Genomic DNA, 23,281 nt, shown 5'->3' with positions numbered 1-23,281 from the left:
AAGAAAAATACAGAACACACATAAAAGTTTGAAGGCATCCTTGTTTGAAAGTCCCTCTTTAAAAGGATGTAGCCTGGAGGTTATTCTGCTTTTAAGAGATTACTTTTCCTCTACAGGGATATATACCACCATTTTTCCTCTTGGAAATTTACTGTTAACTTCTTCAAAGAACAGAGATAAATTTATAGCCGGCCGGGTTCTGAGAACAAAGTGAAAACTAAGCCCCTCATACAACTGCAGTGTAGCATTAGAGCAATCTTAGATCTAAAATGGGGCAATCAAAGTTACAAAATGAAGTAATAAAGAGAGAAAGAGAGGCAGTGTGTAGAACCAGTACAGTAAATGGCTTTGTTAGGCTGAACTGCTCGGCTTTAAAAACTACCCACATGTTGAGTAACAGTGTTGTAAATTGATGAGGAAGATAAACTTTAATAATTCCCTTCTCGTTTCACTGGATTTTTAATACAATAATTCAGTAAGTATTGAAATGTCTACCTTTGATTCACCAACCTGTAGAACTTTTAAGGGCCCTCACGTACTTATACGTGAGGCCCTCTTGGTCTTATGCCCGCCGACTTTTTGATAGTTTTCAGCATCATAAACTTAAATCCCTAACTTTATTTAAAACATTGTAAAGTTACAACACATGGTATTTTGCTTTCAAAGCAAAGTGAAAATGTTCTGTTTGTGTAGAGTTGAACATAAAAAAGCAGGAGTCTATCTAGTCTGACGTACATAAACACCACTCTGTAGTTAAGTCCAGAGTAATATAAACTCTTCTCTTGGTTATAAAAAATATTTCTACCTTCTTGAGAAAGAAAAAATCACTTGGCATCAAACTGAATACTGACTAGCAGACAGGTTCCCCAGTGTTGCCGAGAAAATTGCATGTTGGATTTTGAATTAGATATTTGGAGTCCTGCTCAGTCCACAGGAGAAGGCAATGGCACCCCACTCCAGTACTCTTGCCTGGCAAATCCCATGGACGGAGGAGCCTGGTAGGCTGCAGTCCATGGGGTCGCTAAGAGTCGGACACGACTGAGCGACTTTCCTTTCACTTTTCACTTTCATGCATTGGAGAAGGAAATGGCAACCCACTCCAGTGTTCTTGCCTGGAGAATCCCAGGGACGGGGGAGCCTGTGGGCTGCCGTCTATGGGGTCGCACAGAGTTGGACACGACTGACGTGACTTAGCAGCAGCAGTAGCTCAGTCCACTGCTGGTTGTGGGAACCATTTACTCAGTTCTCAGGTAAATAAGAAGCAAGGATAACCCCGCCCCCTGCCGCCCTCCTGAGTTGTTAAAAGGTAAAAACAGAGAAGTGCACATGCTCTCGAAATAGCAAAGACTCCCAGAAATATAAGGTGGAGGTTGGTTTGTTCTCTTTACAATGTAAGATGTTTTAAAATGAAGGAACTGCAGGTCAGAGGAAAGCGATGCAGAACCCAGCTCACATTAGAATGTAGAGTGCGTTCTCTCCCTCACTAGCACCTTCTCCACATCTGCCTCATTTCCCCATCATGGACTCAACCACTCCAAGTTGCTCTTGGCGGCAGCCACTGACAGGCGATTTCTACTCCGACACCGCAATGCCCTGTCTGTGCACTCACAGCTTGGATGGCACCATTCCCTTAGGTTCACGTTCACTCCTCCAGATGCTCTCAGGGGCAAATCATATTCTCTTCCTTCCTTGTCCCTCTGCCTGGCCAGCCCTTTGCTCTGTCCCACTTAAGTGGTCAGTTCTGGCCCCTCCTGCCACCTTCTCTAGTGAGCAGCTTTTAAACGCTGGCCTTCCTTTGTTGCTAGGCCCCGGTGCTCAGATGCTCCTAGGCTTTCAGTTGTGCTGAGTCACCAGGATCTTGACAGCAGCTCCTGGGCTTCCCTGGTGGCTCAGAGGGTAAAGCATCTGCCTACAATGCGGGAGACCCGGGTTCGATCCCTGGGTTGGGAAGATCGCCTGGAGAAGGCAATGGCAACCCACTCCAGTACTCTTGCCTGGAAAATCCCATGGACTGAGAAGCCTGGTAGGCTACAGTCCATGGGGTCCCAAAGAGTCGGACACGACTGAGCGACTTCACTTTCACTTTCTATTGTTGAAAACACAGCATGTCACGATCACAGGTCATGGAAAAGGGTGTGATGGTTGTTTCTGCTGTATGTATAGACTCCACACTGAGAAAGCATTTGTAAAGCGTTCTTTGCCCGGGGCCTTGCCTGGGCCCAGGCATGCGGAGAGACCCGCCCCTGTCACCAAGGAGGAACAGAACTCGGTTCTCCTCCCGGCTCAGGCAGCTTCTTCCCACTGATTCTAAAGTCTATTGAAACAGAACTCGAAGGAGCCACTGCACTCCAGGGGTTGCCTTCTTCAGTCCCCAGCCACAGTGAGCTGGGGAGGAGACACAGACCACAGGCAGCATCCAAGGCCAAAAGCCCAGGGCTTTCCCATGCCAGAGACCCGAGAACTCTGTCAGGGACAGCAGGCCAGGGTTCCCCGCGTGTACAGTCCCATTCTGGGCCTGTGAACTTCGAGGGACACCTGGGCATGATGACAGGTGTGCAGTTTCCAACCCACCCAGATCTGCTCAATATTCTCAAAGGCTCCACAAGCAGGGTTTAGGGCTCCCAACACACTTGCTCTCAGAGATGATCCAGAGGACGTCACTGCCCCCAGGCCTCTGCTCCCTGGGCCCCTGCTCACTCTGCTTCCGCCTTGAGGGACTGAGCTTCACTTTAAGAACTTCTCCGCATTCCCATGAAGCCCAGCACAGCTATCACCGCGCATCCTGCCTGCACCGTGACCGACTCTGAGGCAGTCTTCCCTGCCACGCTGCGGACGCTGTGGAGGGCAGGATCAGGTCTGGGCATCCTGTCTGTGTCTCCACAGTTCACAGCACAAAGAAGATGCTCTCAGACGCGCAGCTTTTGAACTGTGGGCAAGTACAACAGAGGTCCTGGGACTTCCCTCCTCCTGCACACCCAACCCCCGGGCCGTCCCGCACCCAGCTGACAGGTCAGTCTGCCCACGACTGATTTATTTACAGTTCCTCATGCAGTCAAACTCCTTGTCCTAGAAGTCACAATGTGCTTACAATAAATTTTCCAGTGTCTAGTTCTTAATATCACTCAAAATAATCCTGTGACATCAGGAGACCCAGTGTCCCCATTAGCAGACACAGCACCCGCTTGTTCTGCTTATAGTTAACCATGCCCGTTTCCCTTCAGACACCCCCCGCTCCCGCAATCTGTGGTCCCAGTGAAGGGCACCCTACCTCCATCTCAGAGGGTGAGGCAGGGCTGGCTTGTGACCCAGAAGCAAGCCTGTGCTGACTGTGTTCCCCAGGACCTGTGGTTGGTTCAGGATGGGCACCCCACCCAGTTCCTAGGCCAGAGGAGACTACCCAGCGATTTGGACTCACAGTGACTCCCAGCTGAGAGGGTGGCCAGGCTGGAGGTGGTACCATGTGAAGCTCCAGACTGAAGCCATTACAGGGAGGCAAAGAGGAGGGGTGGAAAGACAGCCAGGCTGCTGACAACTGAGTCCACCCATGACTGAAGCCACAGCCAGCCTCTGAACCTCTCAGGTTGTATAAAATCATACTTCTCCTTTTTGCTGAAAGCCAGTTGGGTTTGGGTTTTCTTCACGTGAGACCCCAACAGTGCTAACTGATAGCTCTCTGCAGGTGCTTCAGTCATGCTCGCCTCTGCATCTTGGCTTAAGGTGTTCACCAACCTGACATCACCCTCTCTCGCTTCCTGCCCACTCACATTTCTGTTTTCTAAGATTCGATCAAATCTCACCTTCTCCATCACACTTTTTTCTTTCTAAATTCCTCAGGCAAGTGTTGTCTTGACCAGACTTTGGACATTTACTACACCCAGGTCTTTTCTGTGCATCGTTTCCAAATCCTATGCAAGCTCCTTCTTTGCATTTTCCAGACTGCCTAGCCAATTGTGGCACACATCGAAGGGTATATTAAATATCTCTTAGCTAATACAAAATTATGTTGTTTTAGATGATTATATACTTTCTGAATAACAACAAAACAGAACTCCAAGCAACTCTATAGTATAAAAGAATAAGAAGTTAAAGATATTGTGAGTCTTAATATTTAAGAATGCAGTTTATGTTTTAGATATGATCAAATGCTTACATCAGATAAAGTTAATAATCTCTTATACTCCTATTTATCCACTAAATAACCTTGGATCGTGGTCCAGTGTCTTATCACAATAAGCTCTGTCATATATGATCTCTTTGGAATTTTAATTGTGCCTATAAAATTAACTTTCCTCTAAAATCTGCGTTGCTCAAGTTTTTCAGCTAAGTTCTGTAGCCCCTACAGGTAGTTAAGGACAGATGAATTCTGCAAAGAAGAATAATATGCCAATACATAATTTTTAAGAGCAATGCTACAAAAATATTTATTATCCAATTGGTAATTTTCTCCCCAGAAAACATTCATAACTTTCCCTTTAAAGTGCTGCCTCATAGATTTAAATTCCAGGCTCTTTCAACCATTTCTGAAAGCCTGCTCTCCTCTTTCTCAATCACAAACATTTCCCAGATATCAAGCAAATAGGGTCTCTCCTCCCTAATGCCTGTCTTTATAAGGTAAGGTTGTCCCCAGCCTTGATGTTCCATTAAAACTTAAGACTTTCTAACGGATTTGTTATTTCATGAGTTTATTTTGCTCACAGTTTGCAGCTCATACAATAGACATGGATGGACTTGCTGTGGAATTCCCAAGTGTTTCCTCAGTAAGTTATCACTTCATTAAACGCTCGTAAGAAAATCTGAAGCCTGCATTATCACATTTTGGTGCTAATTATTACAGGTTAGAGGTGAGCAAGCAATCTCTTGAGATGCTGGAGCTGGCCAGTAGTAACCACATAGGAAGCTCTGATCTAGCTATTTTACACACGTACCCAATGATGACAGCTGTGGTGCGCGGGGCTACAGCCAGCTAACAGCGGACTGGGGGATCCTGATAAACAGAACCAACAACGGACCAAAGGACCATATCATTTATATGGAGTCACAAATACACTCGTGTTCTACACAGAAGAGACTCTCCACGCTCCTACCTCAGACTGCAAGCCCTTGCTGATCAGGGTGTCCTGAGGAGCTGCTGCATGAAATGTGAAACCCGAGGAATGGTAAAATCATGCCGGTTACCTCAGCAGCTCATGGGCAGACGCACATAGCAGTTGGAGCTCGTAAAGAAATTCAGACTGACCATGTTTTGGTGCATGCCGTAACACCAGGCATGCGAATGAGAGACAGTGCTTGAATAAGACCAAGGAAATGTATCCCAACAACAGATTCACCGAATGAGTTTGGCCAATGGCGGCTTCTGTTCACAGTAAAACTAGACAGTACTCAGATTTTTGAAATCCTTCTTTCTGATCTCGAATTTGGAAAGCAGCATGAACACCTAGGCTGTACCCACCTGGCCTATGTTATGGGAAAAATACAGCATGGTGGGGGCGGAAGGTCAGAAATGAAGTGAGAGCAGGAGACGGGGCGTGACTTTGTTTTTGCCAGGTTGAGTCACCCACATCTGTGCAATGCTTGCCTTGCCTGGTAGCTGTAGCCTAAGCCCCTTGGTAGCAGCAGCAGGGGGAAGTGGGGAGAGCCGGCCTTCTGTTCTGCCTCAGCTGATTATGTGACCCTGGGCACGTTTCCTAACCACCACGTCGGTTGAGCTATTTCGCAGTGCAGAGAATGACGGGAGGTACTACAGTGCCTCACCCCCAGGGGAATTCCCACCTATGAAATGCCATGAATATGCTTAATATCACCATCAATCTACTAGAACGGGTTCTGTTTTTCTCTCAGTAAACAACAGGCCTTCTGTCTGTGGATCAAAAATATTTGTCATGCAGGACCTGCAAGAGATACACCTCATTTAAGTTTGGAGGCGATGCTTTCTGATGTGGCAGTAATTATTGGATCTAAGTAACTGCATTTTTCAGAGGCAAGCAGTGACTGTTTCTCCTTTTTTACATTTCTAAATTTATTGCTAGCCATCACAAACAGTCTTCATTTCATTAATAAAAGAACATTATCGTGCATGTTGCCTTTGAGCCCATCCATTATTCATACCACCTAGGAGAGTGAGCCGGGGATGCAGCTGTTGGGGCATTAATCTCAGGAACCCTCTCCTTCGCTCGCCCTTACTCTGTGGGGACTGAGTTACAATTCGCTTGCCACTTTGGAAATGTTTTGCTTGCTAGTAAAATTAAGCTGACACCTCAATTGATATATCACCCTACTCATTTCTTTTTTTTTTTGGTTCGCAGCCATACTTATTATGGTTTTATTTTGTTTTGCTTTAATACCCTTTTGGGGTCTCGCCAGGAGTTGTACAGTATCTGGACTAAGACATGGTATTTCCCTAAAGTGAAGGCGACAAAGGGGGACTTCATGGAATGAAACTATCGGCCTTTGAAGCTCTTTCCTAGGCTCCAGTCTCTTAACTGGGATTTCTCATGTCCCGGGGTAGGGGTGCCCCAGGTTTCTCTACTACTTCATAAACGTAGGCTCCTCCCGCTGATCTGGTTCTTAACAGAATCTTGTCCAGCTCTGCAGAAGGTTTCTAGTGGCCTCCTATCAGAAGGTTAAAATGATAGCCCCTTGCTGAGCTCAGGCTTCTAGAGGGTGAATTCATACGCTTCCTCTGCTCTATGACGCCTGACTGTCTCACAGCAGAAGTTAAGCAGGGCTGCCATGTTGTTTTTTCCTTCATCAGGCTAATAAACAAAAGGACAACTGCAGGCATAGTTTATCTTAAGAAAATCTATGGAAATTTAGAACTTACTAAGCAAGTGGGTTAAGGGGTGACTCCTTTTATTAGAGTTTTTTGTTTGTTTTAGCTGTGCCAAAACCTTACTCCTGGGTCAATGCAGTTGTGGAGCATTTCATATGTGATTTGATTGTTTAGGCTCTCAGATACCCCAAACTCTTAAAAAACACATTTATCCTCAAAAATCAAGGTTTCTCCATTAATGGTCCCCTCCTTGGAAAATTCAATCATTTATTTATTAGCAAATATTTATTGAGGCACCTACTCTGTGCCAGGCATTCTATTCCACCAGGTGGTGGTTATATAGTTTTTAACAAGCCCACCAGGTGGTATCTTTTCCTACTAGAATAGGAGATGAAAATTTCTTTCTGGAAAGGGTGAATAATTAATACTTCAGGTTTTGCAGGCTATATAGTTCTCTGACACAACTACTCTATTCTGCCCTTGTAGAGTGGAAGTGGCCATAGGTTGGTTATGAGTGAATGGATGTGTTCCAATCCATTCCAATGTGTTCTAATCTGTGTTCCAATAAAACTTTTATTTACAAAAACAGGCAGTGCCCATTGGCTATAACATGGCGATCTCTGCCCTAGAGGATAACTTTTTAATTAAACATATACTTCATCAGGATTTGGGGCTATAGACTACTTAAAGTAAAATTTAATGCCCCTCAATTCATGAATAATCTAACATACAGCTTATTCAACAGTTTGTTCCAATCACAGCATCAAAAAAGGTCATGGTTCTACTTTAATAATAAATGCTTTGCTCTGGAGAGAGATGAGTTTTCTCAGGAAAATCTCTCTCTCTCGTGTGGAATGGATGGTTTTCTCTTGGAGCAGTCTTTTCCAGACTCTTCTTTTGGGCTGAGTCTGTGAAGGCACTTTTGTACATTTAATTCTTGCCACAGATTTGGAAGGTTGATAACACCCATCTCATTTTTATAGGCAGGGAAACTGAAAATCAGAGAAGGAACACATGCCTTGCCTGAGGTCACAACACGAGGAAGTAGGACAGGCTGGATCCAAAACAGGGCTTCTCAACACCAAGGCCACAGGCTCTCCATGCACAGAGCTGCCCATCTTTAATCAAGCTTGATTCATCTCGATTTTCAAGGCTTTTTAGTTTCTAGAAGTGTCATGTGTTTGACATGTATTTGAGAATTGTCTGACTTCAGCATATGGATATTTTGCACTCAATAAAATAACAGTGTGTCAATACTTTCAATTAAGTTCTTTATGATCATTCTTTCCTACATGTTTATACCCCATAAAACCTACATTCTATCAGTGAACATCACTGGCGAACATGTGGAGTCAAAATATTCAGGAACAACTACATAGAAAAGAATGTATATGTCTTTTTAAATCATAAAGAGGGAAAGAGGTGCTGAGGCAAGATTAAAATAAGTGCAATACCACAAAATTTCCCATCAATACCAAATTACCAAGACTTTCAGGAAAACATGTAAAATTTCACTCCAGTTTATACACAATCAGTAAGTCTTGGAATGCCATGCAAACTTCTCTTTTCTAATATAAAATACATTAAGCTTTAAAAGGATTATATATATATATATATATATATATATATATATATATATATATATGGATCCTCTTTTAAAGGGGCCCTGAAAATAAAATGAAAGAAAATAAAATCTCAGATAGTGAGCAACCTGTTTGACTTGGTAAAATAATACAGATGTCTCACTAGTTCTGTGTTTCTCTTAATGACCATTTGTGGAACTATCAATAGAAGACAAAGTACTGTTGCTCAGCTTTTGAACCTAATAACTCACTTTTTAGTATCATGGGACAGGTGTAGAACCAGACCTCATACTTTCTCTATACTTTTCTCTGTCATCACAGTCTGGGTGGTTTCGAAGTTTAAATCTGTGCCTTTTCTGTGTGTTAAACTTTCTGTTACTGAGGGAGACCCAGGCCAGGGTCGGGGAGAGTGGTTAATCCTTTGCTAGAACTAAGACCCCTGCCCTTCTGACCCTACAGCACTTCTGACACTCTTTGGGGGCTGGGTACTTTTCTCAAGGGCAGAGCAAGGCCAAGCCAACTTTTGCAACCTATTGCAACCTCTCATGTGCCTTTGGAAGCGTCTGTCTCCAATGCGGGAGACCTGGGTTCAATCCCTGGGTCGGGAAGATCCCCTGGAGAAGGAAATGGTAACCCACTCCAGTATTCTTGCCTGGAGAATCCCATGGATGGAGAAGCCTGGTAGGCTACACTCCACGGGGTCACAAAGAGATGGACATGACTGAGCAACTTCACTTACTTACTTACTTCACCCTGTGAGGAGTTCCTCTCTGGCTTTCGTGGGAACTGATCTTTCAAACCTACACTGAGCAAGATGCCTTTAACTGACCCATTCCTTTTAGCAGCAGAGCACGGCAGCGTTGAACAGGCTTACAAGGGCTGCGTGGCTGCCGCAGCTCTGCCTCATTACTCACTGTTGGAGGACGGCGCTCGAATCCAGGGTGCACACGAGTCAGGTCAGGGCTGGAACTCCAGCCCCCTACTGTCCTAGCTCTACTCCGCGTCTTATCTTATGTGGCGTTCTTAGCGTGTGTCTTGCTTTGCTACTTGTTTCGTTCAGTTGGTTTCTGGCTCTTGCCCCGTTCTGTGTGCAGAAGATGCAGGAATTCTTCTTCATGTGCTGCTGGGCACAGCACCTGCCAGGGGGCAGCTTCCCCCGAAAAGCAGGCATGGGGATGACTGCTTCCCCTTTGGATAAGGTTGCATTTTCAGGCAGGGAAAAATGGAACAGAATATCAGTGTTTTCCAGGGCCTTTGGAGTCCCTCCATGAGAGGGTGGAATGGCTCAGGCAGCCCATTCCTGGGATAGGGTCACCCCGAGGCTCTGGGGGACAGGAGTAAGGTCTCCTGGAAAGAGAAGCCTTGCAGGATGCGGCTCCCTTGGCCACAGCCTGGAAGCGTCTCTGTGCTCAAAGCAGGCGACCGAATGAGAGGAGGAGGAACAAGCCCCCGTCCCCCATTTCTCCACCATCAGCAATAAGCCTCCTAAGAGGGACACTGCCAATGCTGGGCGCCCTAAGAGATGCTCGCTCAGCCTCTGCCCCGTGAGCTGCTTTACCAAATGCAAGCCCGTCTCCGGGTGTTCTGCTCAGAGCAGTGAAAACAGCCAGGAGCACTTGTAAACACAACAATTGGGAGCGGGGACATTCCGCCCGCAATGATTGTTTATGTTGCGAGTTGGCTGCCACTGTGGTTAGACAAATGCTCCCACTTCCGTGGAGATAAAAGGCAAGCATTTGCAATCAGTGAGGGGAGTGTGTTCGTTCTGGGGCTAAATGGCATTATAAAACTTCCTAATTAAGCATATACGCAGATGAGTTTTTAGCCTCATTTCTCCAATTTAGCTTTACATACTGGGTGTGCTGTTTAGTACAGCACTAACTATAAACATTGTTGTTACTGCCCCCAGCTGGAAAACAGAGCAGTTTATGTGTGGAAGGAAAAAGAGATTATCTCCCATCTGCTCCTGCCCATTATTCAGGGATGTGTCATTTTGTCTGCTGATGGGAACCACTGCTAGGATTTCAGTTAAATGGCCTTTTCTATCCTTGGCTACATCTATTAATTATTGTGTTTATTTGGGGTTTTGCACCCACCCTTCAAGCCCACAAATTTAGTAATATAATTATTTGGAGATTTTTTTTGAAATTAATGTATATATATTGTCATTTGTGTTATGCAAATAGGCACAACTGTAATTAGACACATTTGATACCTATCTTTAATTGTATATCTTTATACTCATATATGTTTGGTTAATATCCCTGAGGTTAGGAGACACACAATTAAAAAAAAGGTGGCGCATGATTCGGTTTATATAAAGAACAAAACCAGGCAAAACTAATTAATGTGGACAGACTCCAGGTCAGAGCTTGCCCTCGGGGCTGCGTGACCCTCCTGGAAGAGCCCTGGGGGCAGGGGTCCTCTGGGGCTGCTAGAGATGCTCTGTGCCTCATCTCGGGGCTGCTTGCTGTTTGTGAAAATACACTGAGATGTGCACTCGAGTGCACTTTTCAGAATGTATATTACATTTCAGGAAAAAGTGAAAAACTGGATGCATCATCTTCCATGTAAAAAAAGTCTGCACAAATGACTGAGTCATCCCCCCATCAAAAAAGAAAAAAAAAAGGTTAAACACAAAGTTCTTTCTGTGTCTATAGTGTTGTTTACTTAGGTAAATAAAAAGGTAGGACTGTAACTCCTGCGTGTACATCCGTCCAGAAGATACAAATACCTTCTGTGTAAAACTGACTTCAAGATACTTCTTGAAATTTGAGTATTTTCTTGTTTTCAGCAGGCTTAGAAATGGCCACAATCTTAGACAGTTAGATAGTTTGTCAAAGATTAGCTGTGTCTGCTTCTCTAAGGGCTTTGATCCTACTGTCTAATTATAGAAAAAATTAAGAGCAATAATTGGAGGTTAAAATTATATATTATTATACATATTATTCTTATTTTTTTAATGAGTTAGTCTATTCCTGGAAATAGTATAAGGCACCATCATTTGAGGGGAAATGCCAAACCCAGTAGAATTTTTCTTAGCTAACGCTAAAATGTGGAGCTTTACCTGGAGATCATTTCAGAAACGTTAAGATGGAGGAGAAAAGTTGCCTAGGACTTCTCAGAGTTCATTTCTCAAATCATCAAAACTCATCCTGCCTGTGGATAACTTAAAGAGACACAAACAATGCCCTCTGAAGGAAATGCTATGGCAGTTGACCAGAATAGAAAACGATTGGATAGAATTCTTAACCCAGTTAAAAAAAAAAAAATCGATACCTCCCATAGTCCCTTTTGCTTGAGCAGATAAGCCAGCTAAGTAATCTGACAGTTACAAAATACCGAAAAATAAATTCATGCAATAGCTAGTACATAGAGGGATTTCCAAGGGGAGAGAAGGAACAATAAAACAAACAAAATGAAACAAAAAGGTGGAGAATTTGAGAACACAAGCTTACCAACACACACAATGCATTCTATAGCTCACCGTGTTTAGAGGAGCTTCTACGACTAAGGTGTAAATGCATTGTTTCATCCATCTACTAAGGTCAAGGTCGGGCTTGATGATTTTAAAATGACAGTATATACTTCTATAGAATATATACTAAGGTACTATTTTTCTTCCATTTGTTAAGGGACAGAAGAACACTAGAAATCATTGATTTAATTAGCAGCATCAGGAAAATGCTTCGACATTAACACTAAATATACTGTCCTTTTAACTGTAAGGAAAACTGATACTGAGCATGTGCAATGGAAAGAAAGCTGGCAAATGTCAGTGTGAATAATGGGTGAAAAAAAGGAATGAGGGGGTGTGGCATCTCAATCAAGATTAAAATGAAACTGATAAAGCAGCATATGGACTGGATAACAAATCAAAAGCATGTTTATCCACTGAAGGAACTGGTTAATGGAGACTGCCAGCACGTTGCCATGGAAACACTGACTTGAGCTGCACCATCTCATACCTTATCCAATACATTCCTGGTTGTTGGTAGTAGTCCAAAGACCCTGATCTCTTGATGGTAAACCCGTGGTCCAGCTGAGCAGAGAGAAACGGGGGCAACTCAGTGGATCGACATTGTGCTAAAGGATTAAGACTCCAGACCAAGCTGTTCTTCACTGACTATATATGTATATAGAAATAACGACGCTTCTTGTGCAGGGCGACTAGCTAATACCCTAAATCTATACATTGAAAATAAAAAGGCAAGAAAAGACACTAATCCCTCATGAGTACCTCGGAGGCCAATTTGTTAGAAAAGATCTAATTTGTCAAACAAGTTTTTGAATGCACATTTAATAATATCCTCTCAGTTTCAAAAGACATAAACACCTCTTCATATTCTAGAGCAGTGTTAAATGCTTTACCATAAAGTGTTGAAATCAGCTTTAGCCACCTAAGAGAAAGCAGATTGGAACATCCCCCTATCCCCGCCAAAAAAAATCTTACCCCATCAAGCTTAAGTTTGAGGCCTTCATTAAAAAAATAAAAGATGAGAGGAATCAAGTTTTGAATCACAGCACTTTGGATTTCTCTCAGAGTTAATCTTCAAAAGCAAAGCTACTCTTAAAGAAATTACATTTCTAAACTAGATATAGTATAAAACAGTAAATTTTCTCTAAGAAATTATAGAAAATAAAATGAAAGTTTTCACTATTAAAAATGCACATGTACACGTAAGTGCTTATGACAAAAAGTACAATAAATAGAAGACAGGATAGGTTCTCAAAGTTGTTCCTCCTGGAATAAGATGTTAGCTTTTGGCTTCCTAGGAAGAAAAGATTCAGTCCCCCAAATTTGAGAAACAGTAATCATGCCTTACGCCCAACTCCCCGTTCTGCCCACGAGAGGAAGCAAACTGACCACTTTTCTTTCTGGAGAGGCTCATGAGTGCTTTCAAGTGTGGTACTGCCATGATGCTGAGGACAGTTTCTACCACAAAATTCACAAAGGCATTTCAGAAACATGCCAGGGCAGCCGTCATTTAAGCTAGAAACTGCTCAGAAGATTTGGTATTCTGATGACAAACTAGGCTATCCCAGTATTCAGAGAACAGCACTTTGAAATTTTGATCTTTAAAAAAAATGTACAAAAAAAATGTAGAGTTTGTTTTATTTAGGAAAAAAAAAAAAAATCGAAGTACACTTGCTGTTAGGAAGATGAAGGCCTGCATTTCTGTTTCAGCTCAGGGATAGCTACTCAGTAACTGGCTCTCTATTGCCACCTACAGGCAAGGCGGCCCATGACACCACATTCGGAAATGGCTCCAGTGCAGGGGTCCCCGCCTTCAGAAGGAAGCTGCCCACGATCACAATTATTAGTACACTGATTAGTATGGATTTGTTCAATTAGACTGAAATTCTCTATTTGCATGAGCAAAATGCAAAATAAGAACTTGAAAGCATTAGGAAAATTACCGGTTAAAATAATAAACAGCATTAAATGAGGAAAAATAAATTGGAACTGACATCTGAGTCATCGGTTCTTCATCAAGCTGAGCAAATCTAATAACGCCTCCCTCCCCTCCCTCGGCTCTCAAGAAGTCCACCGTTAAAATGTCATCTCTAATTCCATTTTATGTCTATAAATTGCATTTTAATAACCTTTTGTTTCCCTTTCTCTGGTCTGTTCTGGGTTTCTTTGGTTTGGTTGTGTTTTAATCCCCCAACTACTGGGAAAGGTAGTGAGGCAGCGGGGAACAATGGAGACGGGGTGTTGCAGCTATGAGGAGAGCGGTGGGCTCCACCTAGTCACGCCATCTGACCTAAATGCCAGGCACCTCTCCTCCTCTGAGAAGGGCCCAGCGATCTCTGGGAGCCTCCAGTGGGTAATTACTCTCCCAGCTAACTCGAGGACCTTAACATAAAGTTATCATTTGTCCTCTCTTTGGTCTTAATCATGTAGGGGGTGGGAGGTAGAGAATAACAAAATGACAACACGAACAGAAAACATTAAGGTTCAGAACCATGAATGCATGTTAAACTACCCTCACGTCATAAATTATACCTGTGACCAGAGTCTGTTTGTTATGACAGTATGCTCTTTTTTCCTTTGTCACTCTGAGAAAGAAAAAGTGTCATGAACCCCTGTATGAGCAGATAGTGAGGTTTCTAACTAAGGGAAGAGAATTACCAGTTAAAGACCAATAATTTAATTGCTGATTTTCTGAAGAAAAAACAAACAAACAAGCCAATTGATACTCCATTCTAGACAGTATATATATTTTTGAATTTTAAAGGGTGCATATAATTTTCAAAAAACCAGTCTTATAATCATGGCAGTTTAAAATAAAATACATTATTTGATAGCCTCTGGGAAAAGCATACATGCCCATGAGAAAAAAATTCTGTCTGAATGAAATCTATGCTGAAATCAGTTTCTTTTTCCCCTATACCTATCAAATAGAAATCATTACAGTGTAATTATTACAGAAATTTCTATCATGTGGGTGAATCAATAATTATATTTATTATTAAGTTGTCAAATGATCTTTATAGAACACATCATTTATGAAAGCTATTCCTTCTACCTCTCACTTACATTCTGCCTCACAGCAGAAGGTCATTCCTTTGCAATTAAACTTTAGTTTGAGTTGGGATATTTTTAATGCCAGGGCTCCTTCATTGGGCGATGGTCCCCTGAGTCTAATTCTTTGCACTTTAAGAATGGGAACATGGGTATGGAGTATACATTAACTTATCCAGTGCCATTTTGAAAGCTAAGCACGAAGGCAGTCAAACTGGCTGGTTTCTAACTCCCATCCTGTACCTGGTGACCTACCCCAGGTTTTTATGGAGGGTGTGGACATTTATATGAGGGAGAAGCATTCTGGAGAAGATGCATAAATGCATCTATTATGGCCTGTGAGCTCCTCCTGAAATACTCTCTGAAATTTACAGCCATATTCTCTTTCATTTGAAATATTAATCATAGTGGTCAACATGTGAACTGTGCTTTAGAATTTGACAAGGCACTTTTTCAGTTATTTCTCTAAAAAGTCAATTATTTTGAACCTAAGTGGATGATTTTTTTCACAACTTTGTAGTGGATAAAGAGGTTAAATTAGCTTGCAACTAACGCACAACTTAGCATCACACAGCCCATTCTACAATTTATAAGTTTATTACCGGTTGGTACAGTCTCCATGGAAACATGTTAGTAATGAACTGAGAAACTGATACTAAATTACATTCAAAATGGTCCAGTCATGATGTTAGAAAGAAATCAGTGGACTTTTAGTCTTCAAATACTAATGGAAGGTTTTGGGGGAGATCTACTTAGATGAAGTTTTAATGAACTCATATGGAATAGGTTTCAAAATTTATCCCTGTTTGATTAAAGTAGGATTTCCCCTCCCATCTGTGTTGTCTGTCCACTGGAGAATTGCCCTAAAATTCCTGCTCTCAGTCATTATAAGATTCCCATAAGATTCCCAGAATACTGTGTACAAAGCATTCTTAAGCAACCAAGGCAAACTTAACCAAAGACTAATTAAAAATAAAAGGCCAGGAAAAACAAAAACAAACCCCAAAATGACAGGTGGGAAAAGCACCCTCTCTAGCGATTGTAAGCCCTCAGCAGGAGCAGAAAAGCAGTTCTTTTCATGGACAAGCGTGCTGGCAGTCCATTCCAAAAGGAAACTGTGGAAGCAAACATCTTGGAATAGACTTATGTCTTGAATGAATGATGAAAGCAGAGGATAGAATGTCTGGTTTCCCTGAGAAGCACCATGAGATTGTTACCTTCAAAAATTACTGACTGAATGTTAGCTGATAACAAAGAACACTGATGAAGACAGGAAGGACACTGTGCTTCTACACTGAATTTCCTTAGAAAGAACCAGAGAGCTAGGGCCAGAACAACAGCTTGAATATTAAATCCCCAGCAGCGCAGAGGAGAACCAGGAAAGAGTACGCATTCTACTTAGCGCTGTCAGTATGCTCGTGAGCCAGTGACTCAGTCATGTAACTCCCTGCTGAAAGGGTCCAATCAAAAATCATGATATGCAAACAGTCCAGGGAAGTGTACGCATGCCCTCGTGCCACCTGCAAATTCTGGAAGCTCCTCGCAAATATTCAGTAACCCAGATCTGAGACTGGTTGTATCTAATAGGTCATTCATGTATCTTTGTCTCTTTTCTGGAGTTCTGAAACAACCAAAGACAGAAAAGAGAGAGAAAGAAAAACACCGGTAGAAGTAGTTAAATATTCAGTATTGCTGACAAGAATGATGTGTACTTAGTAGCATAAATACTTTTAAAAATTTGACATAGTGCGTAAGTTGTTTGTTTGGAAAAGAAAAACAGCTCAAGTGATTTCACAATGAATATGCTGTTAAAATGTACACACTCAGGGGGAAAAAAAAGGAAATTATTAAAAACTCGAGTAATCTGGGACTTGAATATATTTACTCTGGAATATGACACCAGGAAGTATGAGGTTTCATTATTTCTCTGCCCAATTTAATCTTTGCCTAGAGCTGCTATCAAATTGCGCGTAGTGTATGTCTGCAGGTATGGAACAGAGGGAAAGAAAAAAAAAAAGCCTTGTGCAGCCGCATCAACAAAATGGTAAATATTAACAGACTCTCCACTTTGAAAACAGACATTTCTAAGGAGCAAGAAATCGTGATATCTTTGGGTGTTCGCAGCAATTCAGTTTCACTGAAAATCTCAGTGGGTAAGCCTCCTGCCATGTTTTTGGCTTTCGTTTAAGTCTCGTACAAAGATCTATAGTGTTCCAGCCTCTTTCTGCCATGTCTCAGCTCCCCTTCCCTCCCAGGTCCTGGCAAAAGGACACCAGGAACTCTTTTTTTCTCAGAGCCCAGAAGTTTGCATTGGCACAGAGTCCAGTGTGGGGGCGGTTTTCTGCTTTAAAAAATAAATCATGAAATTAATATACACTGCAAGGCACCCTGGAGGTGTTGGATAATGATGCAACTCCCACGGAAATGATCAGCAAAAGCACATCGTATATATAAGCCCCAGACCTCCGCCGGTGCTTTCCATGGTCAAGCTGTCTAAAGAAATGACCCATTCCGCTGTCTCTGGGTGGAATCTCCTGAGTAAGGCCTGTCTCTTAGGTGGATTGCTTTGAAAAAGTTATAGGTGGATATTTCAGATGCTTACTGCTATGACAGAAACTCCAGCTGCTGTGCTATTCGGTTTGGGGCCTGTGTTGAAATGCTTCTTTATCTTTCCCGCTACTGACAGCTGATGTTCATTTTCTGGGAGGCCGTCATCCTGGAGGAAAGAAATAAAAAAAAAAAAAAAAGGAGAAGAAAAAAAATGAGATAAATGGGAAATGAGGCCAAGATATTCCAGTAATAGGCAGTGATCTTAAAATTCATAACATTTCAGGAAGAAACCAACCAGTGTCCCCTCATTAAACACTGTTGTTGGAAGTACTGCTCCAAGGGCTCCTTCATGTCCACATTTGCTCTGAAATTAATTTGCTGTGTCATTTCACCCTTTTACTTTGTCCCTAAATAAAATTTTTCTGGTTTTGGTTATTAGTAAAATTGATCCCAGTCATCACTCTAGAGACATATGTCAAAGAGCAAGTTAATCTGGGCAACCAAAAAAAAAAATCTAAAAAACAATTTTTTTTCCCCTGTAACACAAGAGTTTTATCCTCTTAGCCCATAATTCTGTCCCGCAGCCAAGGGAAACTGATGGACCTGGGCTCAGGCAGGAACCCCTAAATAAACTCAGTCTGGTTCCACAGCCACTCGATCAGCCACTCTATAATCCCAGGCAGCTTTCCAGGGGGAAGGTTCCTCCTTAAGTTTTCTAATTGTGTGCGTTTATGTGTCTTATTTTTGGCTGTGTGGGTCTTCCCTGTTGCTCAGGCTTTTCCCTCGCTGCGGAGATTGGGGCCTACTCTCTAGCTGCGGTGCTCAGGCTTCTCACTGTGACGGGTTCTCCTGTTGCAGAGCAACGAGCTCTAGGGTGCTCTGGCTTCGGTGTTCCACAGCACGCGGGGTCTTCCCAGATCAGGGATTGAACTTGTGTCTCCTGCATTGGCAGGCGGATTCTTTACCACTGAGCCACCAGAGAAGCCCCCTTTCTTAAGTTTTTAATCCTTCTTGCTGCCCTCAATTCGTCTGTTGTCATGACATACTCCACACTGGAGCTCACTCGAACTAAGGCTTCTGCTCTCTGCCGGAGCCATTTACAATGAAGATTGGACTGATTTCTTTCCTTTGCTAACTACTGTTGGAATAATAGGAACCAGGGTCAAAATTATGTGCCACTGTTTACTAGTGTGTGCCGAAGAGACTGCACGATCCTTGAAGACAGAAAGTATGTTTTGTGCACTATAGAATCCCCAGGTCTTAGCATGTACTTTGGCTCATAGTAGATGCTTAGTAAATATTTGTGGGATAAATGAATGAATATACAATTGTTGCTATCTATTTAAACCAAAATTCCTGGCAAGACTTCAGCATCATTCATCATTTTCCTTCCCTACTTCCTCTCCATAATTTTGCATGGAATTTCTTGGCTCTACCCAGGAAAAATAAGTTTGCTGCTTTCCAAGCACAGCAAGCTTGCTCCCTGGTCCCTCCACATGGGATTTACTCCTTTTTTCAGCATTCAGCTATTTGTTTATTAAGCTAATAGTAAGTGCATGCCTGCAATGGGCCGGGCACTACAGTAAGTGATGGAGAAATAATAGTGACCAAAAACAGGCATGGGCTTTGCTCTTATGGACCCTGTGGTCCTTCTCTTTCTTCAAAATTTGGGTCCTAATCACCTGTTCCAAAACATTTCCCATCTGTTAAGCACCATTCATTACAACGGTTCTTCCGTAAACTCCTAATGCTTTTTCATTATATATATTTGCACTATTTAGATTCCCTTTGGTGTTGGGTGACCTTGTTTGTGTGTCTCTGAGTGTGTGTATATACACACAGATAAGTTTATGTATAACTGAGTCTTTGCCCTCTTGTACCGCATCTTTCATGTTTTCTGTAATCTTCAGTGCAAATCTTGGCTCAGTGCCCTGCACACAGTGGGTGCTCAATTTATGCTCTTCTTCTGCTGCTTTATTAATGGCTAGGAGAAGGAACACTTATCCTGCTTATTAAGTCACATCTGAAACCAAATCTAGACGAAGGGGGCTTTCCTATGATGCAGAGTGAATTCAAAAATTTTTTTAAATTCTGTATTGTGGAAAGAGATATGTAGTGGAAGGTAGACTGGAGTAAAGGTAGGATGATACCTGAATGGCAACAGTGTCGTGAGCAGTACCTACTCTGTGCAGGGCTGTGCTGGGGATGGTCAGGTGGGGAAAAGATAGCATTGCCATCTGCCAGACCCTCCCGGGCTAACTGGGAGACAGAGGTCACACATCGCATCAGACAGTAAAACAGGCCAAGAAGGTAAGAAGAGAGCTACTAGCAGGCAGTGTAGCCACGTGGCTCAGCGAGAAGCACCAAAGGAGTTTCAGGGAGACAGGATGAGCTTTCAGTGAGCACCGACTTCACAAGGAATCCAGGACCCCACTAGGTTTCTGCTGGTAGGAGTGTCCTGACAGGTGTGTGTGAGGCGGGGCGATGTTGGTGCAGAGATGGGCCTGAGTGGGAAGCCACAAGGCATGTTTGCCAAACAATTAGTCAACCATCCTCCCTCTAGTTAAGAGTTTCTGTGGAAGAGAGACAGCGAGAAAGTTGGAAGAGCAGGGGAGGACTGGCCAAGGGTGAGGCCCAGAAGATCTGGAGTTGGAAGCCTTGGTCTCAGTGGGAGTAAAGCAGTACTCTTTAAGAGGGGCCCAAGTGCAGGATGCGTGAAGGACCACCCTCCCTTTATTCACTTCCCAACTCGACAAGTGAAAGAGAAGCTGGAGGACAATCCCAGAGAACTAGGATTAGAGGGTCTAGAGTTTTAAACACAAGAGCAAACTCAGTGATGCATGGAAAACAGTTTTTCTTTTTTGGTTAACGGAACAATAGCCTTGGAATCTAAGTTAAAATCTGAGAAGGATTTAAACATTTGACGAGATGAAATGATGTGTCCTTACTGAAAGTCTTACAAGTGTCTTATCTCTGGTGTAATCTGAGGTTCTGCCTGAAGGGAAAGAGGAAGCAAGACAGAGTGGTGCCTCACTGGGTGTCACTTCCCAAATTATATGGGGGCTGCTGCTGCTGCTAAGTCGCTTCAGTCGTGTCCAACTCTGTGCGAACCCATAGACGGCAGCCCACCAGGCTTCCCCGTCCCTGGGGTTCTCCAGGCAAGAACACTGGAGTGGGTTGCCATTTCTTTCTCCAATGCAGGAAAGTGAAAAGTGGAAGTGAAGTCGCTCAGTCGTGTCCAACCCTTAGTGACCCCATGAACTGCAGCCTACCAGGCTCCTCTGTCCATGGGAGTTTCCAGGCAAGAATACTGGAGTGGATTGCCATTGCCTTTTTAAGATTTTTTTAAATGTGGATCATCTTTAAAATCTTTATTGAATTTGGTTACAGTATTGCATCTGTTTTACGTTTTGGGTTTTTGGCCCAAGACATGTGAGATCTTAGCTCCCCAACCAGGGATTGAACCCACAACCCCTACATTGGAAGGTGAAGTCTTAACCACTGGATCACCAGGGAAGTCCCTCCAGTCGTCTCTTAATAGAGATCCAGGCTATGTAAAGCAATGCCATTTGTATGAGCTTCAGATGATAAAATGAGCTTCTCTGGTAGCTCAGCTGGTAAGGAATCCTCCTGCAATGCAGGAGACCCTGATTTGAAGCCTAGGTTGGGAAGATCCCCTGGAGAAGAGATAGGCTACCCACTCCAGTATTCTTGGGCTTCCCTGGTGGCTCAGACAACAAAGAATCTGCCTGCAATTCGGGAGACCTGGGTTTGATCCCTGAGTTGGGAAGATCCCCTGGAGGAGGGCATGGCAACCCACTCCAGTATTCTTGCCAGGAGAATCCCCATGGACAGAGGAGCCTGGCGGGCTATAGTCCATGGGGGTGCAAAGAGTTGGACACAACTGAGGGACTAAGCACAGCACTAGATTATAAAACAGTAAGGAGAGAAAGGGGTAAGGAGGGGAGCAGAGTTAAAAGAGAAAGGCAGGAAGATGACAAGAGATAACCATTACATGGCCCCGTGCTAACTCTTTACATCTGGGATCTGCTTGGTCCCCAGCTTACCTTCTACACTGTGCACTGTTAGTCCCATTTTGAAGACGAGCAAACTGAGGCTCTGAAAGGTTAAAATTTTGCTCAAGGTCACAGGGCTAGAAACTGGATAACTCAAGTCTGACCCAGGTTGGAACTCTGTCATCTTCCCACCACACTGAGTTGCATTGTCAAGGGCATTCAAGGGCATCCAGGGTGTTAGCTCCAGACAGAGGTCCAGAGTTGTTAAATGGAAGGCTCAGTGAGTCAGCTTTTCCATGATGAAAGCAGTCGGAAGGTAAGGAGGATTGAATCAGGGGCTGAAGACACCAGAGGACATGTGGACAGGGCTCAGTGGAGGTTGAGAACAATTTGGATGGAGGTCAGTAAACAGGATGCTGAGCACTTCCCAGGGCCCAGAGGAATGTAGTTAGAAACTCGAAACTTCTATGTCTAGGGACACTGGGCATCCACTCAGCTGGGATGTGGGGAGGTGATCCCTTGAGCTCTCGAAACGTCTGTGGAGCAGGCAGTGCTGGAAGGCCTAGCTGATCCTGGGTGACAGGAAGGTGCCCTGGGTCGCAGGGTGGGCCTCTGAAAGGTTCCTGCAAACGTGAAGGAAACAGCTAGCAGGGACTCAAGGGGGCAGCCTCTACTCAACTTCCCGAGGGAGAACCAGCCTTACCGCAGTCTCATCTCCTCACCTCCCCACCACTGCCATCTTGGCCAGAAACTTCTCTTTACCTGGCTTCTTCTTTTTTTTTTAACCTGCCCGTTTTCCAGCTTAGAGCTGACTCTCTCACCATGCACACAGCGGGCTTCGTGATCATTTCCCGGCTCTGTCCTGGTCCTAATCCCCTGTCAGACTCCTGGCAACTCTTTCAGATGTTGGGGCCTGGGGGTTCCTCTAGCTTTAAATTCTGCTGAAGGTTTCAGCTTCCCTTGGGTTACGAGTTCATGCTGAAGCAATGAAGGTAGTGAAACAACCTTACAAGCTGTCAGGGATGCTTCTGACTTCATAAATCTTAAAACATTTCAGTGTTGTTGTTTTTTTTCCCAATGAAATAAGGTGTCTCTGCTAGAGAAGGTAACACACACACACAACTAAAAAGTCTGCAGTCTCTGTATCAATTTTGAAGGCTTTGAGCATAATTGGATTAAAAGACAAGCAACTGGCTTTGCAGAGCCCTAAATCTGTACCTGAGGCATCCAGATTGATGATGGAGATTTAGCTAACTTACTATCTTGCATCAGTAGAATAAATAGGGCCATTAAAAACATACATTTTTTAAATATATATATCTTCATCGCCATTATCCTGAATAGATGATGTGCCAAAAATGTGCTATGAATTTTCCCAAACGTGACAAGCCTGGCAGTATGCTACGAATAGTTACAGTATTATTACCATACGTTCTGGTATGTAGTCTCCAGGAGTAGTTTCTGAAGTTTGACACGGGCTGGTTGTGGTTTGAGGTTAGTGGTTTTTGATTTAGAAATTCCCGTCCACTACTTGGCAGAGCATTGCAACTGACAAGAACAAAATTAGTTTGCAAAATGGAAAATGAACTCTCCCAGCTGTCTGCAGGAGACCTAGCCTCCCGCTCTCCATTCCTCGAGCGGATGTTGGGGAGGAACTGTCTGAAGGGGTGTGGGGCTCAGTCGTGAAGTCATTCACTGAAGTGAATTCCTCTCTCTCCGAGGGAAACCATTCCAGGGGTCGTGCTTTAGAAACCTTCCTTCCTTCATGGAGTTTTGTTTTTGAATCATGGATCTGGTTCTCGGTCTACTCACTGCCAGACTCTATTATTAATAA

General features: G+C 43.4%; 1 protein-coding gene across 4 annotated transcripts in view; it reads right to left on the bottom strand.

Annotated features, from left to right (window-relative positions):
* DCLK1 (doublecortin like kinase 1) overlaps window positions 1–23,281 on the bottom strand; it is a 356,767-nt gene that overhangs the window by 7,082 nt on the left and 326,404 nt on the right. For 3 of the 4 annotated variants that reach the window (XM_086329367.1, XM_086329369.1, XM_086329370.1), the window contains one exon: window positions 17,484–17,597. In XM_086329367.1, the coding sequence (XP_086185493.1) occupies window positions 17,484–17,597 (114 nt within the window). Of the gene's footprint in view, window positions 1–12,320; window positions 12,395–17,483; window positions 17,598–23,281 lie in introns of all 4 variants that reach the window. The other variant, XM_086329368.1, reaches the window with a different exon arrangement.

Source organism: Bos grunniens, chromosome 12 (assembly GCF_055505025.1).
Source record: "Bos grunniens cultivar Pamir isolate PY7600 chromosome 12, Bosgru_T2T1.0, whole genome shotgun sequence".
Classification (NCBI taxonomy): Eukaryota; Metazoa; Chordata; class Mammalia; order Artiodactyla; family Bovidae; genus Bos; species Bos grunniens.
This window is presented reverse-complemented; position numbering and strand designations above follow the sequence as displayed.